This window comes from Atheta coriaria, unplaced genomic scaffold (genome assembly GCF_025399875.1).
Source record: "Atheta coriaria isolate IRGN ID8LTWV9N9 unplaced genomic scaffold, Caltech_Dcor_3.1 hic_scaffold_6_pilon, whole genome shotgun sequence".
Classification (NCBI taxonomy): Eukaryota; Metazoa; Arthropoda; class Insecta; order Coleoptera; family Staphylinidae; genus Dalotia; species Dalotia coriaria.
The window spans coordinates 10,884,286-10,902,673 of record NW_027045448.1 but is presented as its reverse complement, the minus strand read 5'-3'; the positions used below and the strand labels follow the sequence as shown (position 1 = coordinate 10,902,673).

General features: G+C 41.0%; 1 protein-coding gene across 1 annotated transcript in view; it reads right to left on the bottom strand.

The window, feature by feature from the left end:
* LOC135793915 (nephrin-like) overlaps nucleotides 1-18,388 on the bottom strand; it is a 47,913-nt gene that overhangs the window by 15,997 nt on the left and 13,528 nt on the right. Inside the window, 1 exon segment of the mRNA XM_065305043.1 lies at nucleotides 10,558-10,617. Coding sequence (XP_065161115.1) covers nucleotides 10,558-10,617 — 60 coding nt within the window.

The following is an 18,388-nucleotide window of genomic DNA, read 5'->3' as shown; positions in this document are numbered from 1 at the left end:
TTGTGAAAAGCGGACGCGGCCCCGAGAAGTGATCGGCGCGGATTTCAGAATCACGCGCGGGCGCAAGACAGAGACGATGACCATAAATGTGTATTAACATAATCTGATACTGACGTCCGCGAACGAACGCGTAGTGTGGGAACTTCTACTTGTGAATGAATCCGAAGCCGCAGAAGAGGTTACTCGAGAATGAATCGACGCCCGGGCCAGCAGCAGCAAAGCCACCAAACAACAACCGGCACAGAGCGCAAGAGCAAGAACCAAGGCGGAGGTCACTTAATTACTACGGTTTCATTAAGTCGTTGCCTGCTTTTTAACATTTACATATACGCACACGCTTGCGTCTAATATCGGTGGGCTTTTATTTTTCTTCCTCGACTTTGAAGAGCAGACACAGACACGGTTTTAATACGTTTATAATATCGACGTGTTGCTCGTCGAAGCCCAATGACTCCGTGCGTCGTCGAGGGACAGGAAGCGAACCATTTAAGGTGTGCGTACGCGCCAAGCAAGGTGTATTTTTTATTGACGCCACTAAAGGATGAAGAAAGGCCCATGGCGGATGGAAGGAAGCCGACGCCGAGGCGAACATCCGGAGCGCACGACGCCAGAATCACTAACTAGGTTTCTTTATCGTAATTTATGATGATATATAGTTGAATTCGTTCCATAATTTGCCATCCGTCTCTGTATCGGAAAATCGTCTTCGTTTCAAAAAGTTTCGCACTAATAGTGCCTTCGTTAAGCTTAAATGTTCATGAATACCTTTAATCACCATCGTTAAGCGCAAAATATGCATTTAAACGTGGCTTATTAGTTGTAAAAGAATACAATACCACGACACGACAAGAATAAGAAAATTTAAGGCAAAACCAGCGAAAGATGCAAACTGCAAGTTTATTCATTTAAAAGTTTCTGTTAAAGTATTACATTTTCCACCAAAATTACTTCATTTCAACTTGTCTGGTTATTTTCTGTTGAAATTTCTAGACGTGTTGGCGACGCTCGCATTTTCATTAGTATTCAACAAAAAGCTAGTAAATATACCCCAAACAAATGGAATTAAAACTTATCTTTTTTCGCATCAATTTCATAACGTCGTTATGTTGTCGTTGAAAGTATATATTTGTCAAATTTCGTATTGAAATATTGATTAAAATGCGCGCCAAAGTTTGGATAGCACGTTGTGGAAAAAGTCCACATCCACCGCTGTGGATTTACACTGTTTGCGGTTAAAGTTTAAATCCTGACTGGCATAATCCTGAAGCAGATTTAGTTTATTTAGGGCTCGTCCTGCCGGATGAGGACCTCACTCAACGCATACCCCATTTAATACACGCACTTGCCACACAGGGGGAATTCGCCTCGGCCCAGTTGTTTGCTTTCACAATAACAAATAGAAAAAGCATCTCTAAATTGTGATTTAACGTGATGGACCTACCGCAACTTATCTGCTTCACCTAGCTATGAAGTGATGTTAAAATCTGTGTAACTAAAAGGAAAAAATCTATTTCATACGTTGAATTAAAACAAGCGGTCGTAAAATCAAGGAAAAGTACATTAAATAATAACAATAACGTAGGACGCCGATTCGAGCGATGTGTTGTTGTCTCTGGAGCAGGCACAAATAATGAAAAATCACAGCACATCGTGAATTACACGCAGCAATATCCTGCTCCCGGATTGATTTATAAGTACGTATGCAGATGATGTGAAAATAGAGGCAAGTTGGGGGTGCGCTGAGCGAATATCGAAATGGATTTGCGAAAGCGTTCGCGATGAGAGATGAGCGACGTTCGAGTGGTGCTTGTAATTCAAGCTACCGGATTTAACTAATAAAAATCTCTTCTCATGGATCACTGGCGGCGTAAGAAATAAAAGTGGTAGCACAGCGCGCATGCAGAAGATAAATGTGCTTGTCGTCCTTAGTTATCGATATTTTTGCCTGACTTGGCGCTGCGACGTTGCATTCGAATGCGACTTCCGATATTATGGAACAATAGAGGTGCTCCTAGTATATTAGTATGTGTGAGTGTGGATTCACTTTAAATTGCTGGTTCAAATGAACGCATACGCACACGTCAAAAATCGTTCAAAAGCTCATAACTCTGCTCGCCGCGTGGGTGTTTCTCTGTCGCAGGCGTCGATTAATGATTCGTATTTTATGTATGACGCATTCATACATTCGTAGTTAGATAAAAGGCGACGGTCAATATTGACAAAGCGAATTAGGCGCCGGGGCGGGTATTCGCATATACAAACACAATTGGCGACCGGACGAGCGCGCGGTAAATGTGTGCATACAATGTGTTTGCATTGGAAACTGTTTTTCGGCCGCGTCCGCGGTATGCATGGCATTTTTCAAATAGGATTTATTTATTTATCTGCGCTGTGTGTGTACCGAGTTGCTTTATCTACACCGCAACCCGACATGAACTCACCGAGAGTGCAAAAACCACCGTGCAGTTTGCGTTCAAACAAATGCCCCAAAAATTTGTATGCTCGGGCATTAGTAACCGGGCGCGTCGGTATGTGGGTGATGCATTTAATAAAAGCGTTTAATAAAAGGCATTTCATAAAATCAAATCGCTCCTGAATATATTGCGACGCACACCGACACAACTGTGACACACTCACGCACGCGAGCTTTGCTAGCGCGGCGCTTCAAACATTTTGGCATTATAAATTCATCGCAATCATTTCAATTAATTTATTCTGCAATCTCCAGGGAGCGGGCTTTCAATGCAAATTAAAATTGATTTATTCTCCATTGAAGATTTTATTGAAAACTGAAAATAATTTATTTAAATATTCGCCGAACCGATGTTTTCATACATTCATACACTTTCTATTAATGTTTTCATCGACTGAAAAAACAATTTTATTAATAAAAACCACGAATATTTAATTAAACACGCCAGGCACGCCGCAAAATAGACAGTTCATTGAGCACACTTGTGTGCCTTTTCCACCCTTTAGTGCAAACAAAATAAAAGAAAGTGTAAACATGAATTAATTACCACATGACATGCTACTGAATTGTAACCCCTTCGGCAACCCGACAAATTAAATTATTCCCACAATTCGATGACGTAATAAACTCCAAACATGTTTGATCAGTCCTGCATTGTGAAATTAAATATGCTAATGATTACAAATTATTTCATCTGTCAGCGTGGAACGTACCACAAATTACTCAAGGTGTTAACGAGCAATAAATAAAAATTAATTTGAAAATGATGTACATTCAAGCATCATATTTTTTATTTAGCTGCTCCACTTTTGCTTCTCTATGAAAAAAGTACCACCTAATGGAAAGCCATAAAAATCCAATCTAAACACTTAAAAATTTGCGGAGCAAGCGGGCGCGCAATCTGTCCGATCGCAATTAAGTTAATGAATTAATCCATTTCGGAAACGAATTTCTGAACGCACCTCGCGATGTGTGTCGAATATTTTACTCGGTGCGGCTTGTTCAATATGTATTTGGCAATCCAGACAACTAATTAGTCTCGATTACTTCACTTCACCTTTTTAATCGGAGAATCGCTGCGCTGCTGTGCGGCGTCAAGCCGAGAGAAATGAGTCAACCGAAATGAAGTGAAGTCCATACGGATCGATAAAACTACGACCAATTAATGCCAATCATAATTAGCACCACATATTCGACAAACTCAGACGTAAAATTGAATTCAAAGCATAAAAAAACGATTTTTCACATCACGATTACGATTTTACGCTGATCGTGACTGATGGGGAACACAAAACACAAAAGTTCGTGTTCAAATTAGGCAAATAAGATTACGGGTTAGATTTAATAAAAAAACATTATTGATTGCTACAAGAAGTAAATTACATGAAGCCAATTAAAAAACAATTTATCGTTTTGTTTCAATCGACAATTTAAACGTTGGAAAATGTGTGATATTGCATCGCGTTACGTTCATTGGAATCTTGGGTGTTGGTAGGCATTACGTGCTTTTTCCGTTAATTAAAATGCATTTATTCCGAATGCCTGCGAACCGACAGTAACTCGTAACGTCGGCGAGTTCTAGTGGCAGCCCTTGGCTACCTGTTACTAGCTGGAAATTAATTAAGAATCGTGTGCGTTCCTGCTCGACTGATAGTGCGCATTAGCACAACGGCGTCGACTGCCATCCGTCCGTTTTTAATAACAACTAATTAATTGCATTGTGCAACGATTTGCACTTAGTCTATCACCGTTTGTTGCAATCGTCGGTGTGAGTGGCAGGCATTATATTGGTGCAGCAACACAAGTAATACAGAAACGACGAGGCTACAGCATGCGCGCACGCAGCGCAAGTGTAATGCAGACGTACTCTCGTGCAGTTTATTAATGGCAGGCGCCAACGGAGCGTTTACGCCAAGTGAAGAGTATGAATGAGATGCGCTCACAATGGCATACGATGCGGATTGAAACTCTGTTTCATCATTCGTGCTTTGATGCGTTTGATTAATTCACCGCGCGATGTGCTTTGACGAACTATTCATTTGCACAGCACGCAGTTTCTATTTTTTTACTTTTACGATGTTGCTGGTTTACACTACGGTGGGTGTATTATGACCGGTCAGGTTGTCACAAACCGAGATAACTAGGTTTCCTTTTTAACGGTTTTAAGTAAAAAGGAGTTATTCGAGTCCCCTTTGTGCTTTGTGCTTTGTGCTTTGCGCAACGCGGAATTGTGTCATATGGCGTGCGTTATTCGACAGTGAGTCGAAAGATAAAGCAGGAAATTTATAGTTTGTTTATTTGTTTATCCGCTTCGGTTTGGGAAATGCACGCGTTGTAAAAGTAAATTTCCCTCACAGACAAATTAGATTTGAGGAAACGGCAACCCGACGACGCGACGTTTTGATCTTCAGCGCTTTGAGCGCAGCGAAACGAAAAAGAAGCGACACATTCGCAACACTATTTCAGTATATATTCAGCCGTGCATACAAATTCACAGGAACAATTAAAGTACTTTTGTATACGCTATTTTCTTATTGTTTGAACAGTGTTTTTTTCTTTCTTTCTGCTAATCTGATTATTTCACATTAGCATCATTTCGTCGAGTCATTTTGTGACTTCTTACGCGGCCGCTGCGGCGCAATAAAATACTTTACAACATGCAAACGTTTTATTTTCATTTTGTTTTATGAGCCGAGCAAATGTTTCCATCGAACGCGAGCTGTTCTCATTGACGCGTTTCTAATACTCCTCGAGTTTACATCCAAGCGCGAGCACTGAAGATTCTAATGAGGCTCTTAATTTGCGTAATTATGAAAGACGCACCACGAAAAACGTGGCGCGCCGGGAATTTTCGATGGTTATTAGAATGTGGACGGCTCGCAGTCATCGCGCCTCGTGAAGGCAATAAGTAAGCGTCCGGGCAGAAGCGATGGCGAGCCGGGTAGTAGCGGAGAGAAATCTTAATTGCCGTTTGGAAATTAGAAATAATGGCGTGCGAACTTTGCGCCCATTGTTCTTTTTATTATTTATTACCACTCCGCTCACTGTTGGTTTCTCCTCCGCACCAGCCGAATATATTAAAAGTCTAATACGAATGTACTGCACCATCTATTCTCACACCGAAAAGGCAACGATGAATAGCAACAAAATGCACTTTTCTATTGTAAAAATCTAGACATCCTAAGCGAATGAGTGAGAAAAACGATCGCGATGAGGCACTTTAAATGCAAATTTCGCATATAATTCCCATATATAAAACATACATATTCTTCTTGCGCTGCACTGAAACTTTTAGGAACTTGACGGCCAATTGCTGGATTTTCCCGGAAGATTAAAAACCGTGCTGCGCATGATTGCAACGTAAATGTAATAGTTGCTTTAATTTCATCTTACACTTTTCCATTATCTCCGCCAGCATTTATACAAGCGCGATTGTACGATGATAAGTTAAAAGAAACAATTAAAGTCGACTGCAAGTAGGTAGTTTTTTGAGATAATAAATTTTAAAAAGATCTCTATCTAAATCGCACTTTTTCCGCGGGGCCGCCCTTTTCGGCTTTTCTCTTATATAGTCGGCGATTCGACAACATATTACGTTTACTACACGTAATACGTACTGCGCTATGCTCCCTGCTGCAGTACTCATTCATTCAGTGCGCTATACGACCCAAGTATAAACGCCTAAAGTTTATTGAGCATGTAATTGCGAATCGTAAAGAGTAGTAAAACAAAAACGCCTCCTCACGCGCGGAACTTGCCGCGTTCGAGCTCATATTGCGCAGCTTTCGGCGCGCCGCGCAAAATAAAGTAAATTTTAGAAGTATGCATAACGTTTAAGGCATTTCACGATTTTCCCGTTCCAGGATGAAACGATGGACTTTTTAGCGCATTCGTTCAAATAGAACCGCGCTCCATTTCCACCCGACACTAAGCGCTGAGGGTGGACCACCCTATTAAACATACGCTAGCCAGTTTAAGGTTTAAGTATCAAGTGTGCATGAATATAATGAATATAAACGAGAAATGGTGGCGCGCAATTGGTATAAGTAAGAAGTATGAGGCACGGGGGGCAAACAAAATAAGGCACGGCGATATCAGCAACATAAGGAGCTTCTCCTTCCTCGACGCCGAGAACGTGTTGTGTTGTAATATGGACATTGCGATAATATCGTTTTGGGTTTCGTTTCGGTTTAGCCAGGGCGCGCCGCGTCGGGGAGCTGCGCGAACGATGGAAATACAAATTGCTTCGCGTTTCCCGAACGTTTTCATCGCAGACGTTTCCTAAACTGTTTCCCTTGTATACGAATTTCCCGTTATTATGATTGCCACCAAGCGGGAACCTCGCAGCGCGCGATTGTAGCGCATGGAGCAAAAGTAACGATTAGTGATGATTATTTAAAATTAGTTGCGACTCCAACATTGTTGAAACTCGGAAGTATCTACTAATATTTGACATCGTACATTTTAATTGCCCTACAATACAGATGACTGATTGAGGATACTTGTAATATCATGTTGTACACACATGATAAAAGTAAACAATATTTGCAAGAAATTATCTCGTTAACTTATTATGTCAAGAAATCTAACTGTAACAACTAATAGTTCTGGACAAGCGTAGTTTTAGTACCGTTTACCCGCAAGAATAAAATTGAAAAACATAATAGCGAGTATATCTTTCCCAGGTAAAAATAAAGCAGTACGAGTACGTGCACCAATTGCAGCCCATTCGTCATTGTTCATTGTTTCGCAGGTGGGTTCAGCTGCGGCCGAACTGACATTGCACTGCAATTCAATCAAATGCACCGGAGATATTACGTGAAGTAGATCAAGATTTTTCATATTATTGTACGATGCCAAAGTATAACAGTACAGCATCATTACTTTGCCTTTCACGTAGTACAATAGAATTTCGCGAGAAAATCTATAGATTACTCGATTAGGAAAACATACGCCCGGAACACAATATAATAACATAACAGCAAGGTGTATAGGTGTATCACCTACTTAAGTGGAGATCAATTTTATTATTTATTTACAACAACGGCAAGAAGCCATCATTAATCATGTCTCGAGATCATTTTTACATCCGTGCCGCCGTTGTCGAACAATTTGTCTCTATTGGAACAAACCAAATTCGTTTAATACAAGTTTATCATTAATCGAATCGAGTTCGAGTCACTTTTTATTTTTACAGTTTCGTTTCGTGTATCATAATCACTTACATTTTAAAAGCCTCCGTTTGTCCGCGTGAAAGACGGAGAGGTGTATATTTATTAGAAATATAAAAGCAAGAAAATCTATATCCGTTACGTCATTTCCGTTCGGTCATTCGTTCACTTCGAAACGATGTTCTTGACCTTCTTCGACGATGCCTACGCGGCTTTATCTCACATGCACACGTATGTATGCAGCAGAAAGGCATGATTATAGCCTTCTGATATAGTTACCGGACAGGTAGATTGCTTCTTGCTGTTCGCCCGCCCGCCCGTATGCCGTATTTTCTCTTCTCCTGCTGCTGCCACTGCCGCAGTGAGAGAGGAAGGCTCGGTTGCGGTTCAGTGGCGCGCGCGTAACAAATCAGGATATTCCCAACCTCTCCATGCGTCCACGTCGCGCGTCTGCCCAGAGCCTTCCATCAGAAAATAATATCATCTCCACTTATATACATTTTTATAGCTGCAAACATATGTCAGAAACCCGGCCGATTGCGCACTTTGTACGGCTTTGCTTGTTGCGCTGCCTTCGATATTGAAATCTGATATGGCTGAGAAAACAACGGGCCAACACATTTCAGAAAAATGCACAGACAAGTGCCATCAAAGAATTTCATATACAAAATAATACACGCATGCATAGCTCACTTTTACTTGACTAGTCAGCGTCTAGTCACTTCAATTCACACTTTTATTTCTACCTTCTCTATGTCCATTTCATTATGGGTCATTACATTCACTGCGAGCAAGTGTTCCGCATTGTAATTTAAAGCAATCATTTGCGATATAGTTTACATCGTTAGCATTAGTTGGTACTATCGAAACACTCGCAGTAAAATATCATAACAAGCAAAAAATTGAACAGCACTTGATGTTGACGACGGCAAGCACCGTATGAAGTAATTCGAGCAACGACGATAATGCGCCTGAATTGTGTGAACATATTCAATGTAGTAAACGTGGCCGGTTCGCGCCTTGCCGCATGTATAACGACTTCTTTGACATAACGGCGGAGTGCGCGAGCGAATTCGCATTGCGATTGAAGCGAAAAGTCAAAAAACGAAAGAATAAACCAAACGCTTGATGATGATAGCTGCTACTTTGACTATCATTTCAAACTATCCAAGCAACGCCTCGAAGTGTGAAGAACCAGAAGCAATGACGTTTACAACGCTGGGATAATGCTCAACAAAATGTGTTCTTAAGTAATATCGCTTCCCGTATTGGATTCCGTTTAGAATTAAATTAAATCGTTGTGGATGCCTTGTAAAATGTATAAGTAATATCTGAATGTAAATGTACATTGCATCAAGCTTATAATTGAGAAGATATTGAAATTTGCTTTTGAAACAAGGTGTAAAATGTAATCTAAAAGCAATCGTGGTACGCCACTGGCTTTGACTGAAAGCGCCTGCTGAGTGTTTGCACCTTGCGATGTAGCAGAAGGCAAAAACCAGTTCAATGTGCACTGATTGTAAGTGCGTTTCGTGAGTCGGTTGTTACACCTGTTCGTTTTCTTTGCTCACGATGCACATTCACCTCCACACGCGCGCTCTGCCGGTGCAAACACGTTCGGGTTCATTCGTATTACTTCTTATTGGGATGCATCGCTTCTCTCGTCGCATGCAACTTGTAAAGTCATTCGAGTCGATTCAATATACACACTATACATACATGTATATGTGTGTATAAGTGTGTAGTTGTTGAGCGGATAGTTTCCAAGATGTTGAGATATATAGCAATGTGATGACGGTGAAGCCATCGTAGTATACGTACGCGTTGGCGCAGGCTGTGAGGAAGACGTAACCTGATGGGAAAAGTTCATTCAATATTCTCGCGCTTCCAGCAACTACTCGTCGTCCTGCCCGAGCTGGTTCGTGTCGTCTCTATTCATAAATGCACTTTACACGTTGAATATATCCGAGCAAAATCATTGATTATTCCGCGGAGCATTCTGAGACGGATTGTATATTAAAGTAGCTGGATGTGCGCTTTTTAGCGTTTTTTTACGAAATAATGAGTGCACGTGAGGATTGTAAATATCGGCGCGGAATTAAAGCTTACGAGCGTGCACAGGAAACCAGATAATCCTGAATTTCATTCAGTTTGATTCCAGGGCGGTTAATTGCGAGCTGCGCAGAACACAACGCGCATAAAAAAATACCTAGCAATCGCATGAAAAAAATCAACGCTCACGTCCGGATCGGCGAAGGAAACGAGAGGAAAATTGAAATTGACTATGATTGCTTAATTATGATTAAGATTGTTGATGCAAGCAGCGCATCATTTGTGCATCCTTTTCCGAGTTTTTGCATTTTACTTTCAATGACATGATTGCGCATGTGTGTATAAAATGAGAGTTTAACTTATAATGAACATCTTAAACGAAACACCGCGTTGTCCAATTATCGTTTTAATTTTTTTGATTGATCGAGCATAGGAATATTTGCTCGTCGCGCATGAACTAACACAACATCAGCACAAGATGCCTACTTATGATGACATTTAAAACGGATGAAAACACTGATAGTTTAACGATTGTCTTGTTCAGCTCCAGAAAAAGCAGTAAGTTTATTGTGACCGTGAACAAACGAACTTCAACTCGATTAATTATTCAAGCGTTATTCCGAGAAGAAAAATACGATTGATGTTATCTATTTTTATCGGTACTTTAATGAATACAGATTACATGTGAACATTCATCTCACTGGCAGAAGAAAGGTTGAGATAACATTTTTATTCGTATTCAATTCTAACGGAAGTACGAGTTCGTAAAGTTGACGTAAATAAATTATAAATCAAAGGGAAGTGAAGTTTTATGAGATTACCGCTACCAGGTTAGAACATGTACACGGATTACACACTCACCTCTGATTGGCTTAAGATAAGCTGGAGCGAATAGACCGTGTAGAAGTGCAAACAACTCACCTGAAACAAACAAGAAACACAATTAATATAATTAAGCAAATTTTCCGCAGCTGTGCCCGCGCACAAGTGCGATTTTTGATTTTAACAAATGGTTGCAATATTGCATTACCACCAAAGTTGCTGTGGTAACTTGGTTTCTCAATTCTTGAAAGCGTGCGCAGGGCAGATGTGAAATTCACCTGTCCGTGATAAAAAGCACGCGCGCGCGAGCGACAGACAAGATGGTCATATAACAAAGGCAGCTGCATCTTTTCATTTTCACTTTTATACGACTTAATGTTCTGTGGAACAACTGCATGCCCTTTCGACATAAAAAATATGAACTCATACGTGTAGCAATGTGCGGCGTCTGCGCATTCTTAAATGGTTTCAATTAGAGCTAATTTAAACAACAATGATTTAAAAACAGTTCTTAATTATCCCATAATGGGCGTTATTCTTTTTCCCCTAAAGCTGAATGTATTTAAAGATTGCTAAAGCAGTGTTAAAGCATGATGGATTCGTTCTTTTCGCGTGTTTCTTTCGGGCTTTTTGTTTTTTGCTTGCGCAGGAAGAGACTCGACACGGGAACACCCGAAATTATTTTTGTGTTTGTGGCAATTAATCGTCAGTCCACGGCTTGAGGTTTCGAGCCTGGGCGGCGCGACACGCACTAGCGTTAAACCTCCCCCGCAGAGATGGAAGCGCCTTCTTAGTCCTTACATCCTGCGCCTACTTAGCGTATTCGTGCGGCAGTTTGCGGCGTTATAAATGAAGGGCTCTGTCTGCTCGGCGCGAGATCGATTCGCGCATAAGTACCGTAATTATTTACGCATAAGACTTCTGATTTATATGCGACTGCAGTGAGACTTGCCGAACTTGGTAATGATGTAGATAAAGGGTCCTAATTTTAAATTATAATAAATCAGTTAAAGGGCAAGCGCGCGACATCGCGGCAGGCGAGCGACAGAGATGCGACGGAGTTAGTTGCGTCGAAAGCGTCGAGTTTCGAGTGGCGCACAAGGGCGTGAGTTACTAATGGCAAGCGAGAAAGTGTAAGGATAACAGGAAAGATCCACTAGGAGCCCTCGGTGGCTTGCGCGACTGAATGGCTAACCGAACTTACGCATACACATAGCCGATGGTGGAGGCGCCGCTTTCGTCGAAGGAGCCGCGGCCGACTTCGACGGTCGCTATCATTCGTCTTGTTCTAAAGTAATTTTCACACTCCGACGCGTTTCGCTTTCGCAGGAAAGATCCACTCGGCGCACGCACGCACCAACCCATCCGAGGGCTATTTTGACAGATAATAGAATAGAAATTGGCTATTTTATCCGAAAAGGCAGCCATCCATTATATCGCGTACAACACTTACATCGGCCCTTCGCCAATAACATACATGAAGAGAGGAAGAAAAGTGTCGCCTCTAATTCATATTTTTACCGTAGGTACGCGCGGTGCAATCGCAGTGCGAGTAATGGCATTCAGCGAAAGAAAAAAATATATTACCGGCGTTTACTTTAAGCAGACGTGCCGAGATTTTTGCCCAATGCAATCGCAAACGAACAGAAGCACGGAAAACGAGCAGACGATTTTAGTTTTCAACGGCTAGAAAAGTAGACGGCGATATAAAAGCTCCTTCCTTTATTTTTTATGTCTTGCAATTTCGTTTTTATGTCCGAACGGCTTTTGTTTTAAGTTATAAGTTTTATTATAAGCTCGATTCAGGCTTTTGTGCCGTCAAAACGTTTTTCGAAAAATAAAAAATGCCAAGAACATAAAATGCACAAGCTCAGGATGCAAAAGGAGAGAAAAAAATACCCGCTCTTAAGGAGCAGTGAATTGATAACAATCATTTTTCTTAGATGATTTCTCTTCACGTCTATATAATCTCCGCACACAGATTATAAACGTCTGCTGCTGATTCCCAGTGAATGGTACCAACATCCGAAGTACATCAACAACATCCCAAGCATACAGAAGGTCAACATGTAGATCAATTAAAATGAGAAAATGAAAAAGAGCTGAATAAGAAAACCAGTAAAACTAGGCCTCTGGAGTGTGGAGAAGCTGGGCCTCTTCCATCTTCTCATCCTTCGCGACTTGACTTCCAACATGCGCGCGGTGTTATTGCATTATTACATTTATAACCGCCGTCGTCGGTCGAATGCCAATGCCAATGTTGCTGCATAAATACGCGCCTCTTCTTTCCGCGCATTAATTACTACCATGAACGCCTTTGGAGAAGTTCATCAAAACATAATGAAAATTGCGCGCTGTGCAGAGCGTTCTCACTGGCGTGAGCCCATCCATCTACTGCAAAGAATTAAACTACTCAAGCGTGAAGTGTATTTAAAGCCTTCGAAACGAACATTTCTGCGTTGCATCTTTTGTCATTTTGAGCCCAGCGCAAGCGTTTGATACGACGCTGTGCGACGCTGGCCGATGCTTACAATCATATTTTATTTGGATTAATTCGTCCGGAGTACGAGGCGCTGCAGAGCAAATGGTAGCAGGTCGTGGTCTGAGAGTCGGGGCCTTATTACCAAACAGGTTTTCAACATCCGGTGCGCGCCGTACATCTCGTCATATCGTGCCTCCAGTGCTCTCGATCTTGTTCTGCGCGTTCACGACGGATATCTCTTCGACTTCTTGTTGTGTTAAATCTCTGCGCGCCGCGTTCGCGTTCGTTTTCTTTTAATTTCGACGTTTTTCAACTCACGGCATATCGCAGGATGACTGAAGACGCTGTACACTTTAATGTATATTAGATTTCGACTTTGCAGGAAGATTACAGTCATGTGTTGTTATTACCACGTAGGCAAGTTTTATTCGTTCCGTTTGTAATTAGTATTCCGCAATACACTTCACAGGCCTTACGTTTACCTCACTTCCTATGCAAAAAGTCAAGTAAATGACTCTTGAGTAAACCTAGTTTAAAATCAATATAAAAATAGTATAAAGTGGAAAATTCTTTAATTAAAAAACTTCGCACAAACAGAAAACATACGAAAATGTTTAATTGAAATTTAAAAAATGTTTGATTACGTAAATCTGTAATCAAACTTTTGCGGTTGAAATGAAATGAGTTGGAAACAAACAAATCGTTGAAAATATAAAACATTCTCGGAGTTCGAGTTCAGAACGCATAATTTTTTTATTGTAAAGTTATAATTTCCAATTCTTTCTGTGGGTGCTTATCTGAAAATACCAAGTATTGCGGGCAGTAATTTAAATTATATATAATGATTATGATTACGCGGGCAATTGAAAAATTTGCATACATCGCAGAAAAATGCCTCGACTTACAGCAATTATAAAAATAAACGCGAGGGTGGTTGTGGTTGCGTGTTCACCTCTAGCGTAGGTACAAATTGAATAATATAGCATAATGAAATATGTTCACATTCGTGTGATTATAAAACGCATAATCATGCAATAATATCGCGATCCAATTATGTGTCTATTTATATGGAAAAAAAATTATATATGCCTATTCGCATACTCATCGTTGTCTAGATTCCAGATTATTTATCTAAACTAATTCCTATTTGCTTTTTAATGAGTTTGAAATGCACGTGGAGCGTCTTGGAGCGTCTCGGATCGTAGGTAAACGTAATCGCTGATAGAATGAGAATATAAACATAATTTTTAATAGTTATTATTCACCGTGGCGGCAAACATGAGCGAGACAGCGCTTATAAACTATACAATCGTGGGATTGTGAGGTTCTGAGTTCTTTTCACACCCGAACCACAGAAGTGTAACGGTGGCCGGCCCACTGTAACCTCTGCCCTTGGCGAGTGCCCCCTCGATGCACTCCGTGCACCCACCGCAGACAAGCGAAGACGTTGAAAAAAAAACATTGCCAAGAAAAAAGCGATCAAGACGTTCGCGGTCGACGAGACGCGGGGGGCGCATGAGAACGGAAGAAGGAATACAATAGACGACAGGTGAACTTTTATTGCTTGGAAACGAGTGACTCACTGACTCGCCAAGCAGAGTGTCGGTAATAAATGGTAACAAAAATATCAGTCGAAACGACTTCCTCAGCTCTGACACTGCGCTGAAACGAATCACTCGCTAATCATCGAGGCTAATTTAGGAGCATTTTCGGGAACACCAGCTTTAGTTAAACGTCGACACTTTACTCACCACCTTGTCGTGTGTTTTGTTCAATATATATTTTTACTTTCTCATTATAACGCGCCCGAGTAGTGAAACTGAAGGACTGAAACTAATCTTGGCATGTCAATACCTTCTTTTGTCCGCAGGAACAAACAAAAAACAAACAATGCGTACGCTTTCTTTCGTTTTTTTAAAGGTTTTCTCCTGCTGCTGCCTTTGCATCATTGACGTTTTTGGTCTCTGGTTATAACACACGTACAAAACACAGCAAATATTACTCTTACATAGGTCGCATGTCACGGCTTCTGAGACACGTGATCATTAAAAGATGTAAGAACCCCTTATGTGGGCACACAACAAACTATTAATATGGTACAACAATTGCGTACAGAATTTCAGACCGGAAATTGTTACTTAATTTCCCACATGGTCTCGTTTTCATCTGGAGCGTGCATTGTGTGGCCGCACTTCAATATGCAAAAACAATATATGCGCGTAAACAAAAGCAGCGACCCAATACACATTTGACATTAAACTTTAATGTTAATTAAAATTGTATTCTTTATCGAAGGGGCGCGTATATTGTGTGCGTTTATTCGTGCGTCGTATTACATGAAAATGAATTTAAATGGCAGACGCTCGATGGCACTTCAATTGATTGCGCGCGTAGAGGCAGAACAAACGAATGCGCAAATACCGGAATATAAACAAATTTCACATTGTTTATATTTTCATGCTCGACGATAATATTGCTACGATTGCTTGTTATCCAACCATTTTGACGCAGTGTGTTGTTTAAACGCGCAAAAAAAAAACGATTTTTCCAATGAACATGTTTCCGTCACTAGTAACAGCAAAGACACAAAAAACAGGAAAATGACCGACGAATTTACAAAGATAAATAACCTTTGGGGATACGATGTCCCCCAGTATATTCAAGTGTTTATTCTCATTTTTACGTTCGACGCGCGTTGTGAATACTCGGGGAAAACACGGAACTCGGTTACCATCCAACGCTGGCTGTTGGATGTTGAATGTTTACCTCATCATAATGTAGGACTAGTAAGTAAAGTGGATGCTTCCACGCTGCTCCCTCGTCGGGACACGCGCATTCATACTGCGGCGTGGCAGACGAAAAAAAAAAGCAAGTGACAAAAAGAAGCAAAAATGAAAGCAAAAAAAAACAGCACGCAGGATACGTTTCAATTCGAAGCCGGCGACGAGGCGCAAAGGGTTCGAAGGACAAATACCCTCACGGATATATAAGCCATTAATAGTCACTAAATATTGATGCGATCCAAATGAACTTTGCCTATTCCAGTGTGCTGCGTCGCATTTGCACAAGCGTGCACTTTACTTCACAAAGAAAAGTTCGGTGTTTGTTTTATGTTTCCAGCTGCTTCGTGGAAATTTGAACAAGTCTAGTTTCATGAATAACTTCCGGGCTGCGACTGTCAGAAACACTAAAATCATGCACTACCACATGCATACGCGTTTCAGAAAGTTCAAAATTAAGAAACGAAATAATTATGAAAGGCGATTACTCACTAAAGAGCAAAAACTGAAACAATGACTGAGAATAACTAACGGAAATCATTAAAATCCTTTGTTTGAGGAGTCAGCAAACAAGGGACAAATATACACATTTACAGTAAACATCAAAAAATAAGTTGGACAGTGCACATAAAATATAAGTTAATATTACCGCAAAACGCAACGTCCGCAAGTTGGAAAAATTTAAGTAACGCCTCTGTGCACACGCATATGAGCCATTCAAAGCACTTGCACTAGCTGAAGTGTGTTTACTGTACTAAATTAATATACCGAGCACCACATCAGTTTACTCGGGAGCATAATAAACAGTGACACTAGCTTTTGACCTCAGTAATTAAAGGTTTCTTGCGCTGGTGTTACTCTGCGCTACATGAGGGGCATAATTGTCCCATAATTCCCCGACACATTTGATCTCCTGAGATGAATTGCTTCTTAGAGGTGCATTCAACCACGTCGAAAATATTTCAAGTGTCGTGGGTGTGCATCAGACACTTAGCTTGTTTGATATATTTAGAAGTCGTAAATTTACATGACTAAATACTTGATGATGTGGTAATAAATTATGTCTCATCGTCTAAAATAACGAGTGAAATTTAAGCTACGTAGGAAAATTTATATTAGATCAATTGCCATGATGTCGAGTAGAATAAGTTACTTTGACCTATTGTGTAATTTGAATCAGACTTTTCACTTTGGCTTTGACTCTGTGTCGACCAGAATGAGGAGGGCACAATGTGCGCACTGATCCGCGACATTTGCCACATTTACTACCCTAAACCACGGTTCTTTCAGCGAGTGTGGATACTCGAAAGCCTAGCGGCGGACTTGGCACTGAGGTTTATTGTTATGAGCTGACCAAAGACCGCACTGTCGCCGACAGATAACAGAAGATTCGTTTTAAATTTATTAAATAACTTATGCTTCATTGTGATTTCAAACGATAACGAGTGTAATTTATTTTCGCGTCTACCTGCGGTGGAAAATCAGTTTTAGGTTTATTTAGTCACAAATTGTTGAAAATTGACTATGAAAAATTAAACGATGGCGAAGCTGTGTGTTCGACACATATTAAGCATTTCGGTTATAATGGCATGTAAATTGCATAATAGAATTAGTAAATGATGCACAGGCCCGATGCAGATATGCCCCCGGATGCATTTAAGCTCCTCTTCGCTCACGCCCGATCGACGCCGCCTGGCAAATGAAGCGGACGGGCGAATGTAAAATTTAATTGGGAAGCGGCTTGATTATAATTTCATTCGGCGCGAAATAGAATTAATTGGGTTAGAAAACAGCGCTTCGAAATGGATTTGTCTCGCAAACGAACGACCATTGTGATTCGGGCAATTGATTTACGACAGCATTGACGCGTTTCGAATGCTGGATGCGGAACGTGCGGAAAATGTTCGACGTCCTCGTTTCCACCGCGAGGAGCGTCGTTGTCGCTCACGTCGGGGCGTCGGGATGTTTGTCCGTGCGCCAACAAAATAAATCGCACCTCGGAAAAAAAGCGGTCGCGTTTTAGCGAAAAATACCGCACCGAAAGGTGAATGGCGGCGCGCGGCGAAAAAACTTGCACGAGCAGGAAAAATATATATTTATCGAAGAATGCTCTTTATAAATCACACGTCAAGCGCAGCGTATTCATAGGTGTGCACAGAAAGGTATTTCACTCGCACGTCATAGACGAGAGAATGTTTTATATTTGAAGTCCTGCCGAGTTTCGCTTAAATTGACCTAAAGCTAAACTAAACCCCAACTAAACACACCACCCCACGATGATGATGATGATGAAAAGCGGCTTCGCGCAACGGATGCAAACTTTTTTGTTTGACTTGTATCGCTACTTATGTTGTATCAAACTTGAAACTTTCGCAGTTGATGACTATGCGATGTTGATGTGATGGCGGCGCGCAGTGACATTAAGTCGACGCTTGCCAACTTCCGTTTGTTTGCCAAATAATATTGGAAAGTAATTTATTTATTTACACAACGCGTGCTGCGCGCGACTCGTGCAGCTGACAAGTTATATATCTCTTTAAATTGAGGTGGCGCAAATGTAAAATGAGAAAAATTGGAAAGAACTCCGGGGACAAGACCGACAGAGACC